We start from the raw sequence: 18300 nt of genomic DNA, 5'->3' as shown, positions 1-18300 counted from the left end.
CGACCCCCACCTCACTACAGCCCCTGTCAGGCAGCTGTAGAGAGTGATAAGGTTCTCCAGGCTAAACCAGCCCTGGTTCCCTCAGCTGCTCCTCCTAAGACTTGTACTCCAGCCCCTTCCCCAGCCCCCTGCCCATCTCTGGACATGCTCCAGTCCCTCAAGGTCTTTCTTCCAGTGAGGGGCCCCACACTTGAACCCAGGGTTCAAGGGGCAGCCGCACCAGTGCCCCCAGTACAGGGGGACGGGCACTGCCCTGGTCCTGCTGGCCACGCTGTTTCTGACACAAGCCAGGATGCTGCTGGCCACCTTGGCTACCTGGGCACACTGCTGGCTCCTGTTCAGCCGGCTGTTGACCAGCACCCCAAGGTCCTTTCCCACCAGGCAGCTCATCAGCCCCTCTGCCCCCAGCCTGTCACGCTGCCTGGGGCTGGTGTGACCCAAACGCAGAACCCGGCACTGAGCCCTGTTGAACCTCATACAAATCAGCCTCAGCCCATCAGTCCAGCCTGTCCAATGCCACAAAACATCCCTTTGCTGACCAACAGTTTCCACTTCTGATAGTGGTCACTGGAGAGCCAGGTTCTAAATTTGGTTACATCCAGATCACCAATTTATATTTTTTAAAATGCTACTTAAAATTTGCATTGCAGAAGAGAACTGCAGGCTCTCTGTACTCCTTTACTGCAATCTGACTACTGCAGATTTGTGCGTTTGCTTCAAGATCTCATCCAGTCAACTCCATTTAGAAGTTGTACATGTTTCTGGCACTGAGTTTTGACAAGAATTCGTAAAGTAAACAAGTTGTTTCCGAATTACAGCGGTGCTAGAGAAATCAGAGAATAACTTTCCCAGCGTTTGAGGTTCTCTGGACTGCTGCCAACACTACAAATTCCTTTTACCATATATGTATAGTGTTATTTGGATGGCCCAGTGACCCCTTATAAACTTCTTGTAGTAACCGGTAATGGCAGATACACAGACTTCCTCTTGCTAAACACTGCCAAGGTTGTCCAGAATTACTGGTTTTTTCCTACCCAAGGAGTTTAATAAACCGTCTTTTTTTTTTTTTCATTGGAAGAGTGAAGAAAATAAATACTGAAATAGCACTTTATCTGCCCATGCTAGTATCACATAGACATGTCAGTGCATACAAACAGCTTTTAGAAAATACATACATCTTCCATGTGCTCAGTGTCACTATCTATGGCTGCTCTAAGTACAAGCTCACTTTATCACACAGGCCAACTTACAGAACTGTAACAACCTACTTTTTTTCTTTTTTTTCTTCCCCCCCCCCCCCCCCCCCCCCAAATACATTGAGAGTGGGTTTTGATCAAAACTAGTTTATCAAGCTAGCCTAAAGACAGCCTAACTAACAACCCACTAAATTACACTGCAGTTTGCTATCTGGAACCTCAGGCTGCAGTCAGAGGTGCTACTGCGCCTGCTGCAGCACAAGCAAAAGCACAATTCCTACCTGGTTCCACAGGAACCTACCACCTATTACCTTCCCAAGGGATTCTCTGGTGGCCCAACTTCACATCTTACCTGTTTTGCAATGTCAGCTTTAGCTCAGTCATTTTTAATAACCCAAAGTCTTCTAACACAAATAATTTTGAGAGAGCAAGGGTAAAAGTGGAAGAGAAACTGCTTGAACAGAGCTCAGCCAGCAGATCAGCTGCAGAGGCAAGAGCAGAAACTCTGTGCTTTCAAGGTCCCGCAGTATGCCTTGAAACCACGATGCCTTGCCCTCCTGCTCACAGTCATGATCTATTGGCTGAAGTAATCAAGAAAAACATGCCAAACTAACTTACATTAAATCAAATAGGACTGAGTTATGCAGAGTTTTCCTATAGGAAGGGAAAGCTACAACAGAAAACTGAAGGAATGTGCAGGAACAGACCTGGTGCCAAGAATGGATTCAGTGAAGTAACAGGTTGCGGTGGCTTAGACACCAGTGAATCCAGGTTTACCAAAGCAGCATTGGGGCCCAAAAAAGACTCAGGGGTTTTCCGAGCTGCACTTTGTTTGCTTGATGTCATGCTTGAGTGCTGGGAATCAAAGAGATCAGGACTTGTGGTACCGCTATGCTGAGATGGCAAAGTGGAACCTGATTCAGCTGAAACAACACAAAGAGAAAAACAAAATTTACCTCATTAATCTACATAGTCAAGCAAAGAAACCCTGAAGCCTCTGACAAGAGAAACGTTTTAAAACCTATTGTTTGTATTAGTCAGATTTATACATTTCAGTACACATTACACCCTTATAGCATGCAAGCAGATAAATGTTCTTTAGAAGAGTATGAAGAAGCTACAGTTAAGAGTTGCAGTGCTCTACTGAAGGTGCTACCTGATTTGCCCTGACAAATGTTCTCACAGCTATGCTGCAACAGATGGGACTAAGAGTCTCCAAGGAAAAGATATTCAAACACCTTTGCTTCTGCCCTTGCACTACACCACTGCTGCACCCTTCCTAGCTAAATTCCACCCAGTTCTCTCTTTTGTGTTAAAGAAGCCTAGCCCAGCTTTGAATTAGTCACCATTCTTTCAGGCAGAACCATCCTGAAAGAACACAGCACTTATATGTTAAGGGCTGGCAATTTTTATTGTAGTGCCTAACAACCAAATAAAAGATAAATTAAAGCATTCATAGAAGTGTATTTTCTCATCTTCCTGCTATTGTTACACACTAGAATTTACACATTTGACAAATTCAGTCAACATTGTTCTGTGTGACACTCTGAGCATGAGCCATGCTACAATCACACTGGATACTGTAAATTTAGAAGTCAAACAGATTTCTGGGTCAATGCAGCAAAAGGTTACAGAGTGAAATTCTATGGCCTACAATGCAAAAGGCCTATTCCCTGTAAGTTCATGCACAGGCCAAAATGCTAACAAGCTTTTACTGCTGCATCATCACCAGTTTTAGTCTCTTCCTTTGTGAAAGTCAATTTTTATTTTTTTAAAAATAAAATTTAAGAGTAGAGACATTTGTTGCTGAGACTATCACCCAAACTGTCCGCATGCTAAGAATTTGATTCATACCTGGCTTTTTGGAAGTTCGAAGTGTGTCAAATTCAGAAAAATCATCTTTAACTGTACCATTCAAATTACTGAAGAGGTCAAAAGATGTACTTCCTGTTCAAAACAACAAGACAGCCCTGTCATTAACAGATCTTCAGTTGCATCACACACCTGATCCTACTGAAAGGAATTGCTAATCCATTCACGTTACCAAGAAGCCGCTCTGTCAGGATCCAGGGCAGCAGTTCAGATCAGCTCCTACTCTTACCCAGGACCAGGGAGAAGGATAACATCAGAGAACTGTCCTTTCTTACAGTATTAGCCAACTAATTCAGAGCAATGTGCTTTTAAATCACAATGCGAGGCACACCTTAGCATGCTGGGTTTTTACTGAGTGTCTGCACTAGAGAGACTTATAGGCAGGCAGATATTGCTGCAGAGAAAGACAACAGCAATGAATTTACAGCCTAAACTATAAAGTGTTAAACAGCCCTCAAGTAAAACACACTCCTGAATACGGTTCCAAGGACAAATCTAGCATTGCTACAACTTAAGCAATGATTTGACTTACGCTTCCCAAGTTAAAAGGAGGAGTAATGCAACAGAAAAGGTTATCTATGCCATGTAGAGACAGTAAGGCCCTGTTAGCTAAAGCACCAGAACTTGCCCATAGCTTGCAACCAATGAAAAAGTTAACACTTTCAAAACGTGGACACACTCACCTCAAAATGGAGGAAGAAAAACCACACCTAAATGAACAGCAATCACCATCCTGAACAGCTTTAAAGTTTGCTGGGTTTTTTTAATTAGTTGAAATGTTTTTCTAATTTAGTTTTAACCTCCACCACATTTCAAGCAAATGGAAGTACCGCTTAGCTCCATAAAAAGGGCAAAAAGACAAAACCCCAAGAGAATGAGTGAAGATTGTGCATCACTAATACTTCTTATCAAGAACAAAGACCCACCATAGTTCAAGAATCATTCTCATAATGATCTAGTTATTGCCCTTTGCCCAGTGAAAAGCTGATGAGAGAACCTTTTGCAGTACTCAGATTCCTTTGTTTATTATGCACTGAAATGAATGACTAGCAGAAAATGCATTTAGGATGCATTTAGCCACGGTGCCAACATGAAAATACCAGGTATTAAGATTCATCAAGGTTGCATTAGTTACAGAGCATGAATAGACAATTACATCAGCACCTTCTGCATCTTGCTACACAAGGACTTAGGGATAGCTTTCACACCCTCAGTCTGAATTAACATTTGCACCTCTAAAAGTCTCCTCAGAGCGTGAAGCTGTTCAACCTGTCAATCTATGTGTGCAGAGACATCCATCTGCATAGCTATTTATCATGATGAAAGGTAAAATTATAGTATCATTCATTTCCAGAAATTAAGTCCTTGTCTAATTAAAGATAAAACCCATTTAAAAACCAACAGCAGCAGCAGCCGTAAGTGCTCAGCATGCATCCACACATACCAATGAAAGAACATACAAGGGACAGAGCCTGAAGAAGTAACAAGGATTCAGAGCTCCAAGTCAGAATAATTACATCTTAAGTTCTTTTTGCTGCTAGCCATTACAACTCCCATTTATTATTTTACCAACCAGTTCTGCAAATTGTTCAGCACACAGCTTCTTTTAACCAAGCAATGCAAGAAATTTCACTTTCATTACTCAAATAATATGGATATGGGATGAGACCATTTCTCACCAGAAGTAGACAGAGGTTTGTTTGCAGGTGCTGGTCCCCAAGGATCCACAGATGATTTTGCTGCAGTAGAAGATGGCTGAGCAGGGGCCCAAGGGTCAACATTTTTGGACAGAGACTGAGCTGTGGATCCTGCTGGTGCTGCCCAAGGGTCAACAGAAGCAGCTGGTTTGGCACCTGCAAATAAAGCCAACAGGAATACAAGTCAGCACAGTTTCATTTTGGAAACCTTTCCTTGGAGATTAATCTCTCTTATGAGCCATTACTGCCAATTAATACTAAACATAAATAGGCGAAGCAGTTCAATATTAGGAATACTGATGTCTCAGCATTTCTGTCCTACATACTAAACAACAAGCACAAGTAAATTCTGTGCAAGAAATTAATAAAATCTCCCATTTGAAGCTGAATAAAAAAATCTGCAGTTCCAACAAGAAAACTTGCTTTTTTTACGCTGCCACCACAATAGACAACATCTGACTGAAGATGACCTAAATCACAGGGTGAATTTATGAACTCATGGGAAAGGAGGTTTCTAAAAAGTCTATATGTAAAAGGTATGAAATACACAACATTAAGGCTTGGACAAAGAACAGAAATATGTAAGATTCAAAGGGAATATTTTTCAAACTCTTTTAACCATACTGTCATTTTATAAAAATATAATCAGCTTCCCTGAGCTAGTTGTGCTTTTTATTCCCATTTGTAAGACTCCTCCTGGCACAGATCTAAGCTGTCCACTAATACCTCTTCCTGTATTTTTCTTTTAAACCTCATGCCTTTATGTTCAGGATTCCCATTTTTATTGGAAGATGCTGAAAACTCTTCATTCCTACAAATTCAGGCTACCAAACTGCTCCAGGTTCTGCACAAGATTAGGTCTTCCTAGTGGGAAGTAGAAAATTAAGGCAGTAAAGGGAGAAGGAAAGAGAAAGAAACTTGCCTCACTACATAACAATTTCCTGCCAGTTTTTTCTTCTTCCTCCTTAGCCTACTAATTTGTTGCTTTTCAGCTTAGGTGATGACTTCTTCCTTCCACCATTAAATAACACTGTTTTGGCTTAACAAATTACATTTCAGATTTGCAGTGGGCCAGGCCTCTGTCAGAAGGTATCAGTCTTGCTTTGCTCCCATGTCATTCATCCCCGCTGCCCCCCACCCACCACAGTGCAGGAATGGGAACCCAGTACTTGAAACGCACAGCCTGAAAACTCTGCGGTGATCAATTACCTTCAAGTCAGATAGCACATGCAAACACATTCCCCCATCCCAATGAAACTTCCCAACTAGTCATGGCTTAGTTACTAAAGGAGTGCTGTATAATCCATGAGTAGGACAGAATTACCCATGTAGTACATAGCTATTATCTTTAACCACCATGTGGGTTTCAAGTTACAAATGAGTACTGTTTTATTTTTTAAAAATACATACAAACCCCCCAGCATCACAATTTTCTTGAAAAATAATTCAATGCTATACACAGTGGCACAAATTCCAGTTTGCAATGTGGTCTTTGTTTCATCAACAGGCAGCATGGTCTTGCTACAGCTTCAGACGAGGCAACGCTAAAATTCTCCAAGCAAGAATTCTCGTAGGAAGTCCAACTATTTGTAGCAATTGCTATTCATAGCAATTCTCATAGCAAGTCCAACTATTCCCACACCAGTACTTACATTTCCTTTATCTACCCTTAGTGCTGAGTTACGAGCAATGTCACACAAGAAATGCTAATGACAGCATTCCCATAAACGGAAGCTTTCAAAAAAAAAAAAAAGAAAAGTCTTTTCTTTCATAAAAAAAGAGTGCACAGAATTAGAGCACTTGGGAAGATACCTTCCCGTAGCTTCCATTATCTCTACTGAAATGCCAAAACACATGCAGGATTTGAGAAATACAGTTTAATGAGCCACTCTTTTATTAGCAGTCCAATTCATAAATCTTACATCTTCAAGCTCCCTCAAGTTACTTGGGAGCCAAGTAACCAGCAAGCTGGAACAAGGGGTTGTTCTATGGCGTTAATAAAGCTGGGAGCCATGAGAGGAAATGCTACAGCTGCAACTGATACAAGAAAAATCTTGTCAGAGGATGATAGATCGAGCACGGTATTTGAAGAAGGTGGGTTTTGTTTGTTTTTTAACCACAGAAAAAAACTTGGGCTTTTCTGATTTCACTTAGAACAATGAACTGTAGTTGGCCCAGTAACTATGTAGGTGCCTTTAATGCCACCAGGGGGGAAGAAGCAGCATTTCATTACTAAACTTCAAAATTTTCATCAGGAATCTCTATAGTGGCGTGCTGAATGCTAATGCAAATGACTTCAAAGCACTTTATAGCAGAGCTTGTAGAATCACCAGCATGAAACAAGACTTGCAGAACTAAGCTGTTAGTCCTCATGAAATAGCTTCCATTGCACAGAAACCCCCTGTCCCTCCAAAAAGAAAAAAATCCAAAGCCAACAAAAATTAGATCCAGCTCCAATTCCACAGATATAGCAAGTTTAACAAGTACTGTGAGGAATCATCAACTTTCTTATGCAAAGGAATTAACTCCTTGGACAGACCTTGGCTAACCTATAAAACAGCACACTACACAGGCAGCAAAACACACACAAACACGCAAAAAACTGGGTTTAATTGCTCTCTAATGTGTGAAGGACTGGATCTTTCACTTCAGAAATAGATTCCATTAATTTAGCATCAGAAGCTTATGGAACACAGTAAGTATTTAAAATAGGAACCTCAATTTTGTTCAGTATAAAAATCTCCATTTAAAGAATAATCCAGTTGGTACTGACAGTATACACATCATATTTCACCAGGAGCAATTAAAGACACGGTAATTCAGATCTATGGCCTTCTTAACTACAGCACCTTGTGCCTAAGTACTCTTACGTACTGACAAGAGTCTAAATCCATGACACTGGACACAACTAGCAGTCAAAGCATGAGTATGCTCCCGCTGAGACAAATTTTTTTGCTGTATAAAGATGACAGAAGCTTCGCTCTTTTCCTCTTTAAGATTCAAAATGCACATACAAAAACCCAGCTGCTTAAAAAGAGTGCAATTTCCATTTGTTTCTGCTTGGAAATGCGTTAGAGGAACGTTAGTTCTAGAGTATGGGAAACAAACAAAATGGACTAACACACCATCGTTATCAAGCATGACATTGTACCTTGAGAAACTTCGAAAAGCTCAACATTAAAAAGCAAAAACTTTTAAAGAAGCATTCCTTCTGGCAGTTTATACTTACCAAATGATTGCCATGGGTCAGAGGCAGTAGCTGCAACTGTGGATCCTCCCCAGGGATCAGTTTGGTTTGCAACAGCAGGAGGTCCCCAAGGCTCCGTTTTCTGCGGGGCCGGTGCCGACGAGGGCAGGGCATCCATTAGGTCCAACAAAGTGGTATGCTGAGGGCAGGAATAATCTGAGCTTTAATCAAGAGCATTACCAGTCTGAAGTAAAAACCCATGAGAGTGAAGAAGCAATTATTTTTTTCCTTTTATACACCTGCATTGACTAGTATTTTGAAATTTAACCCACATGGAAGAAGCTTTAAGCTATACAACAAAGCAAACCCAAAAGCATAAAAGAGCTCATTATTAAGCTATTTTGTGTTACTGTATTTCAGCTTTTGGCAGCATAACCAGGAATTTCTTAGTCGAAGGCACTACCTCCTTCTTTTTGGGAATTTTAATTGTGTCTCTGCGACTCTCCTCCAGAGCCATCTGTAATCTCAGATCATCTCCGCGTCTGAGGCGCTCCTCCTGCAAAGGAAATCAACACTGTTGATATAGACCATTAGCCTAGACTGTGCTGCTTGCTCCCTCCAGGTCCTAGCCCCCTTGGCAGGACACTGCCAGGGAAGGCCTGGGCAGTAATCCCTGCCACCCTAGGAGCGATGTGCACCACAGGCACGCGCAGTGGGATTACCAGGGTTATTTGCTGTAACTTGTACATAGCACAAGTGTGGGGGGGGAAATTTTCTTGTGATTCTTGCCTCAAACAGAGGTCAGGAGCACGCTGACCCTGTAACACCGTAACATCTATTTTGCTGATTGAAATTTACCCTCGTGTTTTTACTTCTAATGGGAAAGCTATAAATGAAATGTTCTTTCCAAAATTCAGTTACAATGCTAGAAACACCACTGAACTTAAAGACAAAGTAAATATCCCACCTCTAAATTACTGTAACGTTTTTAAGCATTCACATCACCACTGAAGTATGTAGTGATTTAAACTTTAATTTTCCTGGCTTTTCTCAGCTTCCCTCCACACTCGATGCAACTGTTGTAAAGAATGCTAAGTGAATTAATCTAGCCAACTCCACGTATATTATGTAGGTTTTAAACATCTGTAAACTACCATGTTTGTGGTACATTCAACTACTTTAAATATCTTTGTTTGCATCATCTTTCAGAGGTTGACTAATCCCCCAGCTGGTATTTCCCTTGTGATTTTTTTTTAAGCCATTTCAATCAATAAGATTCTGATTTTTATTTTCTTTAACTTTATTGCTCAACAATGACAAAGTTTACTGGGTGACAGTCTCCCCTTCCAAGCATAGGGATACTAATGCTTAATATACAGCAGTTAGCTAAAGTTGTCACAGGAAGCCTCTAAAATATTACATATACTCAACACTGCTGACTTGAATTTTCACTCATAGCTGAGATTCAACAACTTTGTTCCATATTAACATGCAGTAAATCTTATCGACCACTACAGCATTCACTCCAGATTCAGAACGAACCTCCTAAGAATTATCACAGTAACATAACCCATGTGATAGATTAGGAGCCAAGTTACTTAAACCAGGTTCTTTACATATTCCAGTACTTTGCATCAGGTCACCCTTCTGTTCCAGACAGTCTTACCAAATGAACACATCATTCCATTTCACTGCAATCAGAATTCACTGACATTTCTTATGCTGTCCCCATTAATGAAGGTTTTAAGGACTAGTAATGTTTTCAGTTCTTCCTAACTGAAAACATCTTCAGTAATGTGATGATTAACATCCTCCCACACAAAGTCTTCTTGCAAAGTGATTGTCATCTTCCACTAGCCTCAACAGCTCGGAGGCTGAAGTTACTTTAAAAAGAGATTTAAACAAAAAAAATAAAACAAGTATCTTCCAAAATGGCTTTTCTCTCCCCCTGTTCCACCTGGAACAAAGCCAAGCTGCCATTGGAAAAGAAAAAAAACAACCAAACAGGATTGTAGTCTCAACTATCAAAGCATGGAGACTTTGGAAAACCTACACAGGAACTAACCTGCTCTGCTACTTCCCGGCTCATAGCCAGCGCAAGCTGCAGTTGGAGTTCCTCTTCCCCACTTGTCTGAGGCCGGGCCTGCTCGAGCTCCGAGGAAACTCGAGGGGACGTAGCTGTTGGAGAAAAAAAGATCAGCAAATTTAACACACCAGAACCCCAGAAGATATAGGTTTCATTATTTCTCTGACCAGACCACCCCACTTTCAGACAGCCATTCTCAAAGGTCCCCAAGCCCAGCAACGGGCTACCTGGGAGCCAGAGGTCAACAACTTGCTGACCACCATCAGCTCCCTCAACTGTCAAGGATAAAGCCTGTACCAAGGCTGAGGTTAACAAGCCAGAACAATTAAGCAGGAAGAACTCTGCAAGACAGTTCAATTCTTTAAAGGAAAAACATTCCTGGAAAACAAAGGCTTTCTGTGTCAGTGTGGCTGTAATATCAAGAAGTATTACCAATAAATGCTGGGTACCATGTCTCAGCATATCAGAGTTTTGAGGGGCAGGACACTGATTTAAAAAACTACAGAATTAATCATTCAAGAAAATATTTGTTGATATTTCTTACATCTTCCAATGTTGGCAAGGATTTGCTGGGAGTTGGCCAATACCAGGGTAAAATTGGATACCACCCACTTTTCTGTAAAATAATACCATCTTAATGGGACAGATAAAGAACTATTCTTAACTGCTAAACAGGCTCAGAGACAAACAAGACAGCTATTCATACTCCAAATTTACAAAAAATACTCTACCATTCTCCGTTTAAAAGAAGTTTGGTATATAGGTTGAAAGGGTTGTTTGGGTTTTGTGGTTGGTTGGTCTTCCTTTGGATGAAGGCCTCTATTAGCTGAGAACTAGCTGGTAATCTGCCCTACTCCTCCTCGAGTAACAGTCCAGCTTAACAGCTAGAATACACAGTTTCCTAATACACAAATGTTCTTTTACTGATGTTTTCACTACGGTAGCAGGCAGAAATTCCCATCTCAATGGGACAACACCAGCAGGTGTGTAACTACACAGTATTTAAACAACTTTTGTGCTCACTTGCTCTCTCAGATAATTCTCTACCATCCACATCATTTACACAGAAATTTTGTCTTCCTTTGGCAAGGAAGTTTGTATTTAATGGTTGGAATGAAAATCAGTTTGGCAAAATATATATTGACATATTAATAAAGAGGAACCATATGTCTGAACTAGCATGTCAAGCTCAAAGAAATCAAGTTCCTTCTTGATAGGTCAGCTGGGCATGTAAAAACTAGAGTGCCAAACTGTAATTTTAAAAACCTCTATTTCAGTCACTACGTTCATCCTCCAAATATTTCCCAGACTTGTTCTTGTTCTTCCTCAGTTTTAGGCCAAAATGATATTACAAAATAAAAAGTGCAACCTTCTCTCTCACCTGGCAGGCCAGAAGAAAGGTGACACTCCGTAAATGAGGAATGACCTTCCTTTCTACCATACACCCAGTGTGACATCCCATCCCACTCCATTTCTAAAGGGACAAATTAATTGCCCAGAACAATTCTTCCAGGTTGTGCTGATCCTGTAGTTTTCAAGCCAACCAGACAAGCTCCTTACTTCACATAAAGATGTTACTTGTACTTCAACTCTATTACTTTTTCAAACTTTCACATATAAGTTATCTAAATTAAGCCTGCTTCATGAGTACTTTTTGCTCCAACAGTCTCAGACAGGCCCTCCAATACATTATATGGACTATCAGAGACTTATGAGTAGGAATAAACAGGGCATCAGATAACAGGATGTCTGACAGCACAGAAAATACAACCTTAAAATGCTTGTAAAATTTGAATATTCTTAAATATGAACATAAAGAAAATTTTAAACAGGATAAAACTCAACACAAAGTTACCAAAAGGTAGCCCATGACAGAAAAATGGAGATCCTTCTCCAATTTGACAGTTAAAAGGAAAAGCAGTAAAGTTCATTTATGTGGACTCAGCACAGCATTTTTTGATGCTCAATAGCATGTTACTGTTAAACAGAGGGTAGTATAAGAACTGAAATGTACAAAACCAGCTGAAGGGATTACATCATGCTGCCTACCACCAAGGAAGTTTAGTAACAGTTTCTCAAGAACTGGCTTCAAGACCAATCTTAAGAAAAAGTATGTAATAAACAAATGCAGGATGTTATGGGAAGGTGCAAAGATAATGCTAAGAAGCATTGTTGAACTAGCGGGAGAAACAGGAATATAAACAAACAACCAAACAAAAAACATGAAAAGGCAAATGGAATGATACAGAGAAAGAAAAATATCTCCTTTGACGACCACCTTCTACTAACTGGGAGCATCAATTGCAAGTGACAGAGATGTAGAGAACATTCTTTAGTACATGGTAACTCCCAGCCACCAACCTAAACCAGCTATTGCTAACATCAGCACTACTGCATCAAAGCATTAGATGGAATTCAGACGTACCAAATCCAATTCTAGTCATTCAAATCCGCAACAGACTATTTCAAAACAGAATGTACGTAGAAACACTTCCCTTCTGAGCACAGAGAATATTTTACGTGTTTATCTTCACCAAAGGAAGATTGAGCAGTTTATGGTTGCTAAATACATCAGGCTTGCAAATACTATGGAGTGAGAAAAGCTATTTAAGATAAAGGGGCAAGAACGAATGACGGTAGAAATTGACCATGAGTAAAGCTGAGTGACAAATAGAAGCAGCTTTCCAGCAGGAATTATAGAAGGAAAGAGTCGTAACTGGTTTAAAAACCAAGCTGGATAAGCGTACATATGGGACACCAGCACAGTCACCTGAGAACAGATGGCAACTGGGCTATGATCAAGCAGGTACCCTCCAGTCTTCTGTTTCTTGAACTGCAATTGTGAGAAAGAATGTGATTTCCTGTACTTTCTGCATACGAGTTTTTCCATCTCTGTTGACAGAACTACATTCCATAACAACTTAGAAGCTGATAGTAGAATGACTTTAAGATGATGTGAAATGGGTTAACTCAATGTTGATTTTCCTCCCATTTCCACAAGAAGAACTGCTTACTCAAAGTGCTCATCAGTTTCATCTTTTAACAGCGTGCAGCTTTTTTGCACTCAAAAGCTGCAAGAAGCAGGGACCGCATCCTGCTCCAAGCATCTCACTCGCCCTCCCACGGTGGGTCCTCGCCTCCCAGCCGCGCAGGGGAATCGCAGGCTTGCTTTGGCAGAGAGCTACATTACCTCACAGCTCCCAACAGAGACCAGCATTCAGTGGCTCCAGGATCTGAACACAGATAATAAGGGGTCTCACAGATATAGCTTATTGATTTTCACTTTTAGGCTTTTCAGCAATTCATTCTACTTGGTTTTATTAACTCTAAAGGCACTTCAGAGCTCCTTTTACCAAAAAAAAAAAATTTTTAAAAAAATGGCCAATTTTACATTCTTCCTTGGGCCTCACACTACAAAGAAAAAATGATAAAAAATTTTCCTATTTTACATTTAAACTTCCACAGTGGTTATAAAACCATCTACATTAAATAGCTGCCAGCATATCTTTTGAAAAAGAATTAAGGGAAATTCTAAACACTGTCCTTGGTAGTAATCTGACATGTTTTATCCAGCACCTTCACTCCTAAATTCCTGCAGTATTATAACTACCCTTCTGTATTGGCCCCATCCTGCACTAATGTTTAGTTGCGAGGATCTAGCATAAAGGTTATTGCCTTAGTAACAGTATCGCCGCCACACAAAGAATCTCTTATCCCACAGCACATGACAGTTAACTCAGATGTTTATGTAAGATGGGACTCAATAGATCAATTCTGACCTGCTAAGCCCTGCTTTGTTGCTGCTTTGAGAATTTGGAGATCCCAGCCTGCCTAGGCTGCTCAGAAGCAACTGCGTGGGTATCTGCTTCTGCAGGGAGACAAGCCACCGGGCTGTCTTCTCACCAAGACTCTAGCTGCAGTGCAAGGAAATGATTTCCAAACTCAGTTAATCACTAAAGCAGGATTCTGCTCCACCATCTGTCTCTAGTACCAGCTATGACGTCTTTGATACATATCTATGGGTAATCTACTATATTTCAACTATATTAAAAGCCCTCTGTAGATGTCTATAGGTTTGGTTAAGTTAGTGAGTTGATGTGTATATACAGTGCACAGCTAGAAAGCAGAGTCCTTGCCTACATTAATGATAAAAATCAGTCCCAGTATAAAAATCAGACTGGGTATTTTCATTCAGAAGCATCTGTTTGGGTTTTTGAGTTGGTTTTGGGTGGGTCTTTTTTGTTGCTGGTGGTGTTTTTTAGGGTTGTTGTTTGTTGGTTTGGGGATTTTTTTAAAATGTCACTCTAGACCATGTGATGGCACAGAGCACCATGGAAAATAAGCCCCAGCAGGTGGCATTCTTAAGAATTAAATTCAGTTCTTAGTCACATTTGTTCAGAAAGAAAAGTTGCCTCCTCACTCAACTGGTACACCTACAAAAGATAAGCAAAACCAAGGCTGACTTAAATTAGAATGATACAAACCGACAGCAATTCACTTGGGAACCAAGTGGAGATCCCATTTGTTAGTCTTCAAATGAAAGACTATTCAAATAAAGATAGGGTACTTCAAAAAGCCAAACTAACCTCTCATATTATGAAAGAGCATGTGCAAACTGCTTAATCTTGGAATTGTGTAATCCACCTTTCCACTGGGAATTAAAGAGATCTTTCAAATACAAGAAGAGAATTAATTGCACCTATTAAAGTGACACAGTGGAGCTGATCAGCTTTACTGCATGATTTTCTAACTGCACTGAAGCAGACACCACTTTTGAAATTCATTTAATACTGAAGAAATCCTTAAGGCTCATTTTGGTTAAAGAGCATTTTTTCTCTCAGGTGATCCCTATGCTCATCTTAATAGACTTGGGTAATTTATTGCAACTATAGGAGCCGGGTTACATGAATGGCATCTCCCACCTTTACTTAGAACACCAGAAAAAAGTATGATGAGAGGATTAACTCAAGTTGTCAAGTGACATCTGACAGCTAACACAGGAGTCTACCACGTTCTTCAGCACCTCAAACTACAGAAATTATCCATACAGCTCATCTAGATTCATTACTGGATGATATGCCGAAGGCCAGAAATATATTCCAACCTCCAAAGATGCAGAGCAGATTATAAAAAAAAAAAAATAATGTTAAAGACAGTAGTGTTATGAATCTCCTATAGCGTCAAACCCACATCAGTATTTCCTCTGAATTATTTTCTACTCCAAGCAAAAGGGGAGACAAAGCTGAAAGAGATGAGTGAACACAAACTTGCTGACGCTTCACAGAACTGCTTCTAAATGAGTCAACTTAATGTGAATAATGACTGGAAATATAAAACCTCATTATTTCAGCTAAAGAAAATTGCTCCCAAAAATCTTTATAGGTAAGGTTAACAGACTGCATTTCACAAGATCCATAAAAACCCTTTTCAGTCCATCTTTCACCAATCTTTTATGAAATAGGCTGTATGTATAATAAATATGATTTCTCAGCCAACCAGCCTACCTCCAGGCAAAGTGCCCCTCTAAAATCAGGTCACACTGTGCACGTTGCGTTGTTCCGTACTCTGCTGCATTTGTGTAAATGAAATCAGGACATTAAAACGCACACCAGTCTTGCTCTGCCAACATTTCTAAGTGCAATCCAAACCCAAGGCAGCAGATGGCTAAAGCAAACGACATGTGTACAATGCCAAATAATAAGGTAGGTCCTCATTTAGGCATAAGAGGACTGGACCTATCTAAAAAGTGGGGCTTTAGTGAACTTGGTTTTAAAAGATGAAGGCAGTCCAGGGAGAGGACCAAGCACTTTCCAGGGATCCTTCAAAGCTGAAACTAATTCAAACGCACTATCTTCTGGGGGGCAGGGGTGCCAAGGAATTGGCTTTGTCAGTCACTTCCCTCTAGGTAGAGTATTTTTCCATAATTTTTCCAACTTCTGCAACCATCCCAGCCACAAGCAGCTGCAGCAGACTACACTGCTCACTTCACGAGCGGCCATAGCTCAGGTCTGCTAAAGACCACACCACTAACCTGCTCCCAAGACAGTGAGAAAGAACAAAGTAATCCGAGTCCCTACACTCTTGCCCCCTCTCCCAAGTGCTTCTGCAGGCCCAAGGTGCCCAACCACAGCATCTTGCAGGTACTCTGAACTGTCTGCCACACAGCAGGGACTGTGGGTTACAGTTCTGCCACGCTGACCCCTCCAGTGTAGCGACAGAGTAATACTCCTGTGTAAGCCTCTGCTGAAAGAATACTTAAAAGAGAGTACATGAACGGCTTTATCAAGACCAATAAACTGCAACAAATGCACTCCAAGGCTTGAAACAGTATAATAGTTCAGACTTAAGAGGTCTATATTAAGAACACCCTACTTCTCCCCATGCAGCCACAAATCCAGAATCCTATTGGAAGTGGTCATTGGCAGCTGCAGATGAAACAAGGCTAGGAACAAGTTTTCAAAATTGGGTGACTGATCTAGCATAAAGACAGTATTTCAACAAAAAGACAGATTGGGGTAGGGAACTACTGTTTCAAAATACTTCAAATATTGACCTTGCATTCCTTCCTCTCCTCAGTAGGTTTAGTTTCAGCACCACATAAGAACATTCCCTTAACGCAAAATAAAACAATTTACATATTTTCCAAAATAAATAAAAATTTCTATGTATTTTGACATTAAATACTTAATAGCTCATAATCTGAACATTAATTGCCCCTGGCTTAAAGCTGGAAGACAGCCAATTGTCCCCAGTATCAGATATTGTTGACAAGATGGAGGTTGGGAGGAGCTTTATTTTTGCTTTAGCTTTACAGTACCTCTCTTGGCTTCCATTTACAGATCATGAGTCTAGATAGCAAAACCATACTAATACTTTTATAAATGTTTGCATCAATACTCAGTAATATTCACATGCTTAATGTATTCCCTAGAATTATACAAGCTTTACAGCACAGAGATCTTCAGGGCCAACAAAGCCATTAAGGCAAAGCTTTGGGGGAAAGGATTTTATTAAAAACTATTATGCTTCACCATTTCACTTTCCACAGTTTCTAAAGGACTGTTAGAGATGAAAATATCTGCAAGGGAACAGGGAAGAATGTCCTTATTTGCCAGTGTGTCTTGCCTGTATCAGAGGGATAGTGGTACATCAGTCAAGAGATCCTTTTTCCATCTTGAATGCTCTCATGCTACACAGGCTATCAATACTGCTTTTATTTTTTTGTAAAGGATAAATCTGGAACACAAAGACCTGTAGCTCTACAAGAAAAAAATTCTGGCTCAACATCAAAAGCAAAACCCAATTCTTACATGCACTGTCAGATACAAACCTACACCCATGCTTAAGAAGCTAGGTTAGAGTATTGCAGTGTTTACAGTCGATGCTGTAGAGCACAGCTAATTCAACATTCTGAAGAAACTGAACAAAAAAGGGTCCACTGAGTTATCCAATATGGCACTTTCACTAACTGACAGAAGGGGGAAGAGATCCCTCATGCATAATCCAGACACATTATCTACTGGAAGTCACTTTTCCCCCTAGTGATCTGTCCTGGAGTAACTATTAAGCTCTCTCAGCCATCTCAGACCTCTTTTCTTCTGCCAGAAAGTATCAAAAAATGAGGAGATTTTATAGCCAAACACAATTTTTTCAAGTAAGTGGAATGCATTCTCAAAATCTGCAATCCCTACCCATTGCATCTAGCAAGGAACAAAAGTAAAACGCATTAATACCAAAACACTGGGAGATTAAACACTTCATTTAGGTATGTTGATAAAAAGGCTGTTATGCTCTCCCAAACTTTATTTATATTTGAATGTTAATAAGACATGTTAAATATTTAGCAAAGAGGGTGGATGTACATTTTTAATAGGCAAATCTCATGCTATAGTTTGCAAATCTAAATGCCTCTGATCTCCTCTTCAAAGGCTCAGAGGAATAAAAGACAATTCTACCAGAATACACAGCACAGCAACTGCATCTTAAAACTGTTAAGGAGAGTATTTCCCAGGAGTTAAGCATAACTTAATTCCTTTTACATATTTTACCAAGTCTGTATTTTCAGAACAAAAGGGTATCGTTATAGAATAAAAGAAAATATGATGGATACAATCTCTTTCACTTTAAATAATGAAAATCATATTTTCCATTAAATTTAGAAGGCACAAGAATAACCCTACATTTATGTAACAGATTAAATGTCTGGATTTTGATGAAACTCCTTCCTCATTTCCTAGGATAAAGGACAAAGCTCTCCACAAA

General features: G+C 40.2%; 1 protein-coding gene across 4 annotated transcripts in view; it reads right to left on the bottom strand.

Moving 5' to 3' along the window:
• The window catches only part of EPN2 (epsin 2), a 64507-nt gene that overhangs the window by 5044 nt on the left and 41163 nt on the right, over nt 1–18300 (bottom strand). For 3 of the 4 annotated variants that reach the window (XM_055803624.1, XM_055803623.1, XM_055803622.1), the window contains 6 exons: nt 10018–10130; nt 8416–8508; nt 7995–8151; nt 4748–4921; nt 3051–3143; nt 1904–2119 (listed from right to left, as the gene is read on the bottom strand). In XM_055803624.1, the coding sequence (XP_055659599.1) occupies nt 1904–2119; nt 3051–3143; nt 4748–4921; nt 7995–8151; nt 8416–8508; nt 10018–10130 (846 nt within the window). The remainder of the gene's footprint in view (nt 1–1903; nt 2120–3050; nt 3144–4747; nt 4922–7994; nt 8152–8415; nt 8509–10017; nt 10131–18300) is intronic. The other variant, XM_055803625.1, reaches the window with a different exon arrangement.

This window comes from Falco peregrinus, chromosome 5 (assembly GCF_023634155.1).
Source record: "Falco peregrinus isolate bFalPer1 chromosome 5, bFalPer1.pri, whole genome shotgun sequence".
In the NCBI taxonomy this organism is placed as follows: Eukaryota; Metazoa; Chordata; class Aves; order Falconiformes; family Falconidae; genus Falco; species Falco peregrinus.
This window is presented reverse-complemented; position numbering and strand designations above follow the sequence as displayed.